The sequence below is a fragment of the Varroa jacobsoni genome, unplaced genomic scaffold (genome assembly GCF_002532875.2).
Source record: "Varroa jacobsoni isolate VJ856 unplaced genomic scaffold, vjacob_1.0 scaffold_677, whole genome shotgun sequence".
In the NCBI taxonomy this organism is placed as follows: Eukaryota; Metazoa; Arthropoda; class Arachnida; order Mesostigmata; family Varroidae; genus Varroa; species Varroa jacobsoni.
In genome coordinates, this window is record NW_019213579.1 from 397,129 (window position 1) to 403,813 (window position 6,685).

At 37.4% G+C, this 6,685-nt stretch overlaps 1 protein-coding gene across 1 annotated transcript; it reads left to right on the forward strand.

Moving 5' to 3' along the window:
- The first annotated feature begins 1,993 nt into the window (after positions 1-1,993).
- Positions 1,994-5,465, forward strand: Rpn5 (regulatory particle non-ATPase 5). Its single transcript, XM_022836944.2, has 4 exons — positions 1,994-2,401; positions 2,693-3,343; positions 4,014-4,298; positions 4,960-5,465. The coding sequence occupies exons 1-4, from the start codon at positions 2,177-2,179 to the stop codon at positions 5,158-5,160; spliced, it is 1,362 nt and encodes a 453-aa protein (XP_022692679.1). The 5' UTR covers positions 1,994-2,176; the 3' UTR covers positions 5,161-5,465.
- Positions 5,466-6,685: the final 1,220 nt, after the last annotated feature.

Consider the following 6,685-nt stretch of genomic DNA (forward strand, 5'->3'; position numbering starts at 1 on the left):
ATAAATTGCAAAAACAATTTAAAGATATTGACATTACGCTTTGAAGAGCTTGTGAATGCTGGAGTATCTCTTCCACCGATGTACGCAGCAATATGTGTGTCAAATAGGGCTTTTTCAGTGGAAATATATTGCGAAACATATTTCACATTTAGGTGTGATTCTATTATTGTAGGCTGCTTGTCGCCTACATATTGGTAGTTAGTTATATAACACAATTCAAATGAAACTCAAAAATATTTCTAATGCGTAATTTTAGGCACAAACATTAGAGTGAATCTCATATAAAAAGAAATGACTATCAAATAAATAAATAAAGTAGCCAAAAAATGCTACTTTTACCCATAAAAAAAATCTCAGCAAATTCTGATATTGACAAAAACAAATGATGAAGGAGCGTACATAAGATTCATGCCGTCACCTGCCGTTTTTTGCTAGCCCAAACTGATTACCCAGCCGTTTCAATCAGTGGAATAATTTTGAAAGATATGTATAATCCTCTAAGACTCCTACAGATTTCCTAAGTTGTACCGAAGATCAAATATTGAAAAAGTCGACCCTTTGACAAGTATGTCGGCCGTAGTGAAAAAGTTTGCCTACGAAATCTCCAAAGCTTTATCCGGAATAAAAGGCATACCGTGAAGTATTAGGCATAGCCTGATACCTTTGTTCTAAAATTGACCTTCTTGGATGGTAGAAGAACTGGCACGGGCTTTCACAATGCGTTGATAGGGAAACAAGTGGTAAACTGTTACTTAAAGGAATACTATAAAATTTACACACATCAGTATGTAAGACGCACACTAGCACCTAGGTAACTCGTCTCTTATATTTTTGATATAGGAAAAGTGAAAACGGCTCATATGTGGACATTGCAAAAAACGTTTCATCTTAAATAGGATAATGGCAACTTTTCCTCAAGCGTCTGACCCATTTGGCGTAGATAATATGAACACCATATTATGAACAGCTAAGTATCTTAAAAATCTATTTTCGCTTGTAATGTTAACATCTGAGTTTATTTGGTGTGTAACCGTTAAGGTTTATTTATAGCGCATTACCATATAAACATTTATTGAACGAAAAAATAACAAAGATTTAGCACGAAGCATATTTTAAATGGGCTCAATGTGTCCATTTTGTACCCATAATTGGTTACCGTGTTGATATTGCTAAATTTTTCTTACTACACAACATAGATAACATTTCTTTTGACCCTGTCTATTATTGTCACATTAGTAGCATTTTCTTGCCGTTACGGTTGTACCGCTATTTCCTAAAGAACAATGCAGCGATTGTGATACGCTCTCGATTTCATATATTTTGACTTTTTATATCTTTTAAATAATTGAAATATAAGCATGGTGATAAATTGTAGCTGAGAACATGCTTTGGCTATTAGCAGGCAAAACATAATATCTTTATAATAGCCTCGTTCCTTATTCTTTGATGAATATCCTTATTCTTACAAACTAAACAAATTAAAAATCTTGGCAGCTTGGCTCAACATTAGTTTTCACTTGTGATACATTTGTAGAAGGCCGGATATTTTGTTTCTTTTTGTTAATAATCTTTCACGGCGTACAGGTTTCTTGCGCGCATGCGTGCAGTATTTTCAATCCAGTGGTTTATAGAAAAAAAAAAGAGCTGCGCTCATTGCTTTAGTGACACGCTGTTGTTAATCTAGTTATATAATTCCAACGTATTTGTGGCCCACTAATATTGGAAGCAAACATATCCAACACTTATTGTCTTAAAAACTGTTGTGCCAACGAAACACGGCATAACGCTATTCTATCGCAACTGTTCCTGGTTTATACCAGTATGAGTCTTAAAACCCTTATGCTTAATCAACTGATAATTTTCGGGATGCACTTTTTGTCGAAATGATACTACTACTTACAAATATACCCGGCTAAACCGCTTTGAATTTCCCCGCCTAATGGGAAACGTATCGTCTGCTGAACACATAAACATTCCATGAAGTAAAGATCACCATCTGTGGCCATAGAACAACAACCAAAGCAGCACTGAATAGTGACTAGTAGCTTTTGTTGATCAGCAGTTTGAACCTTCCCAAGAAGGGGGTGCGGGTCCTAAGTAGAAAACTGGTTTGTTCTGGCGTGTTTTTGCGAACTGCTGGTGTGAAGTCTAAAGGTGTCCTTTGGACGCTTGCAAGATGTGTGACGTGACGTGCAATGATGACGGACGTATCGTGAAGATGGAAGTGGATTATAGCTCGACGGTAGACGAGAAAATTCCACTGACAGAGTCCCTTGCCCTGCAAGGTAAACTAGACGAAGCTCTAGATCAACTGCTTGCTCTAGAAAAGCAGACTCGAACTGGAGCAGATACACATTCCACCTCGCGGATACTCGTCCATATAGTCAAGCTATGCTTTCAGGTACGTTGGCCATCAAACGGCTGAGTGACCGGTTAAAACAGAACAAAGAAACATAAATATTTCTTTTACTTTTTACATTTGGTGAACGTGCTTACAGGATAGCATAAACAAGGCATTCATTATGCGCAAATATACAATGAATATCATAAATTTGATGTTTTCTATAACCTGTGTTAGTTGAACATTTAACATTTTCGCAGAGAACACATGCGATTTTTGCACTTCGGCACTGCCCTGGCTATCTCAATATCATTCAGGTAATTGTGTCGTATTATTGCGAAACCATTACAGGCGAAGAAGTTAGACAAATTAAATGAAATGATCGTCATTCTGTCTAAGCGACGTTCGCAGATGAAACAAGCAATTCAGAAGATGGTGCAGGAATGTTGTGGTTATGTCGATAAGCTTGAGAATAGCGATAAACTCAATCTGATCGACACGCTACGAACCGTAACTGCGGGTAAGATCTATGTCGAGGTCGAGCGGGCCCGTCTAACCTATAAACTCTCTCAAATCAAGGAATCTAGCGGCGATATTGAGGGCGCTGCGACACTGATGCAGGAGCTTCAAGTCGAGACGTTCGGATCGATGGAGAAACGTGAAAAGGTTGAACTTATCCTTGAGCAGATGCGTCTGTGTCTTGCGCGCAAAGACTTCATTCGGACAGCCATTATTGCGAAAAAAATCTCCGTAAAATTTTTCGACAATGCCGAACAACAGGACCTGAAGCTCAAGTACTATGAACTCATGATCACGTTGGGCGAGCATGACTCGAAATACCTCGATGTGTCCCGTTACTTTCTAGCTATTTACAATACGAAGAAGGTTCAGGAAGACATACCAAAACGCAATTTCGTCATTCAAGCAGCGCTCCTATTTTGTATTCTTGCGCCTTATGACAACGAACAGCACGATCTTCTCCATCGGCTCAATCAAGACAAAGTAAGGGAAGTCGTTAACCTGAGCAAACTTTTGCATTGAGTAGAAGAACATTAAACAAAATAGTACGGTAATTATGAAGTAAAAATTAATCATTCCTGACTTTCTTGTGCCAAAAGTTGAAAGAAAACGATACTCGTGTATGGTAGATTATTTTTCAAACGGGTGATGGGCTAAACTCTAGGCTGGCTTGGTGGAGAATATTATGTATTTTCGTATGTGACTACTATTAGATGTTAGCCTGATTGTGGTTAAAATTTCATTTCATATTTGACTCGCTGCTCGTGGTAATCCGTTCGATATAACTGAAGGTTGCATGTTCTATGGAAATTCTCATTCATTCTATGGAAAATGTGTTACCTACATGTGTTTAATTCAAGGGGTTTGTTTGATACTATACTAACACATGTTTTAATTTAGTAGTTAGCGTACACGGTTGATTCTATAGGGCATTGATTATTTAGTTGCTTGGTGCACGGTGGCCTTCTTCTATTGGCGTAGTTTTTACACAAGCTTTGTTACTAATCATAACGTTGTATGACAGTTACTAGCGCTATAACAACAGAACTAAGAAGAATTTTGTCTCCTTCACCCTATACATATGGCTTACTCGCACTGCTAATTTATCATAATTTTCTTACTTTTTTTTTCGGTGGAATGTACGACGATAAAGGTTTTGAAGGAACTCTTGAAGTTCAATCAGCTTCTGCAGTTGTTTATCACACCAGAGCTGATCGTGTGGGCCGGAATTTTCAAAGAGTATGAAAAGGAGCTTCGTGCGTCGACGGTATTCAACTCAGAGGCTCGCTTTGGTGATCTTAAGAAACGTGTGGTTGAGCATAATATGCGCGTAATGGCTAAGTACTACACGAGAATTCGGCTTGAGCGGATGTCACAGCTACTTGATCTTTCTATGGCAGAAACTGAGCAAACTTTGTCAAATCTGGTGGCCAGTAAGGTAAGATATATGTTTTCATATCTCATACATGGATCAAGCTCAATCAGAAAGTTAAACAAGTTTCTGAAAAAATAAAATATATATGCTTTAGATACCATAGCTTTAGAACCTGAGTGCAGAAATAAGTACATATATCTTTACAGTGTTATTTATCGGCTCTTGGAGCCCTTCCCATAGTAAAGGGAGTGTGACATGTTTCTACGAAGTATTTAGGAAAATTCTGCTAGTTTTTTCACTGATTACGTTCTGCCCATGGAAATCAATGCAGTGTCTCAAAAACTCAATCATTGAAACTTTAGGGGAGCCATATATTTGTAGAAACGTACTTGAATCATAAATAAAAAATGTCAAATACTTAAATAACAATTTGGTTTATCTAAAATACAATTAAAAAGCTACACTGAGTTGTATCGTTAAATGCTTTGACCTTCCTTAGTTCAGATCGTATCCTTAAATTGCATAGACCGAATGCATCAATATCATAATTTCACATTGTTAGGAAACGCGGTGCGTGATGGCCACTAAAGATCGTTGTCGTATGTGCATCTGGTATATTTACATTATATGCCATTGATTACTATCAGCCTATTCGTTTAGTTTACAGTTTCAAGTAGTCTCCTCTGAGCATGAGTTATTGTTATTTTTTGAATAACTACTGCAGGTGGTGTACGCGAAAGTAGATCGATTGTCGAACATCGTCCACTTCGTACGTCAGCAAAAAGACCCCGAGCAGGTTCTCAATGATTGGTCCCATAATGTCAATTCATTGATGAAGCTACTGAGCCGAACAACGCACCTTATAAATAAGGAAGAGATGGTCCACAGGCACTTGCAGCCAGTCGCTATTAGCTCGCATGACTGAGCAATGACATCTGCGTGTGGAGATCATAAAAAGGATGAGTCGTCGAGGGCCCAGACACTCGATACAGTTTACTCGATTGGTACATCCTACATCCACCAATGTTGCCTCGAATTCGAGCTAGTACTTCATCGCAACGGCATCAAGATTAACAGAGTGGTGAAGTAGCAAGCGGCGTCGCATTAGTAACTAAAGGGCAGAACGTTGAAAAACACATGGGACATACCAGTTGTAGAAAATGCCTTAAATATGTAACCTATATTAAGGTACCGATATTAATAAATAGGCGTGTTTCGGGTGTATTGATATATAGAGTTTCGAGTTTATTAATATAGTAGATTTAGAATACTACAAATGATTAAAGTTCGAGGAGCAATGGAATCACCATAGTCTCAACAGTGTCCAAGAAAAATCTAAGACTGCCGTTAATTTGTACACAGTCTAAATTACGGTTTTCAGTCAAGGTGTTATTCGAAAGAAGTTTGTTTAACGATTTAGAAGTTTTATCTTCATCATAAGAGCGGTATCGCGGTAAAATAAAGTACTCTAAACATTTAACTTAGATAAAAATGTTTACAATACGCAAGGTTAACATAAAATTTTAGGATCGATTCGAACAAGTTACTTTTAGAAAAAAAATTAATATAAAGAGATTAAAGTTTTTTTTTTTTTTTTTTTACTCTCTGGTAATGCGACGCTCGTTGATTTTGTATTTTGTAATTGTTGTTTTCTTTGTGTGGTGTATTGCCTTGACAAAGACAGTAAGACTTGTGTTAAATGGTGAAAAGGCTGCTATACCGAAAGGTTAGCTCTCGCAAACCAGACTGCTCAAACAAAAAATATTCACACAATCTACGTCTTAAAACAAATTATTACCGTCACGCTGTCCAGCCTTTAATATTTCGTTATTATACCTTGTCAGATAATAGTAATCATATGTATGGCCGCGATATACTTTTTTCAAGTACTTCTCTTTTTTATACCTAGAAAACACTCAAAGCTCAAAATAAAATGTTTTCAGAATTTCTTTTTCATAAGTTGAAGATTAATATTAAAAAAAAACTACGAGCAGGTTATAAATATTTTTCGCTGTCCGAAGATACTAGGTATTAAGTACGAATAAAGGATCCTAATGAGTGAGCATGGTTTTCTATAAGGACGCGGTTAAAACATAATATATGCCATACATAATGATGAGCATGATATTGAAATACAAAGAAGCTGGACATATAAAAATTTATTTAGTGTGAACGAAGCCTTAGAAGTGAAGGCTATGAATTACGAATACGAGAAGCCAATTCCATGGTCCAAACTTGTCGTCGGCATTTCCAGCACCGTCATCAGAGTCCCTGGCGTTCTGGCCTTAAGGCACGTCCCGTATGAAAACGAAAGCACTTACCAACGGGAACAAGCAAATTGTCTTGTGGTCATAAGCTCAATAACAATCACGTTTTTAGGTGTAACTGTCGAACGAAAGTCGGCACACCTTGAGAGATTATCTGAGAGTGGCCTAGTTCTTTACTGGCAA

What these genes read in the sequence shown, in the direction of transcription:
- Rpn5 (XM_022836944.2), top strand. Translation starts at nt 2,177, where the DNA reads ATGTGTGACGTGACGTGCAATGATGACGGACGTATCGTGAAGATGGAA. An exon ending in ATCGGCTCAATCAAGACAAA is followed by an intron (nt 3,344 to 4,013) that starts GTAAGGGAAGTC and finishes ACGACGATAAAG; the next exon opens with GTTTTGAAGGAACTCTTGAA. An exon ending in CAAATCTGGTGGCCAGTAAG is followed by an intron (nt 4,299 to 4,959) that starts GTAAGATATATG and finishes TAACTACTGCAG; the next exon opens with GTGGTGTACGCGAAAGTAGA.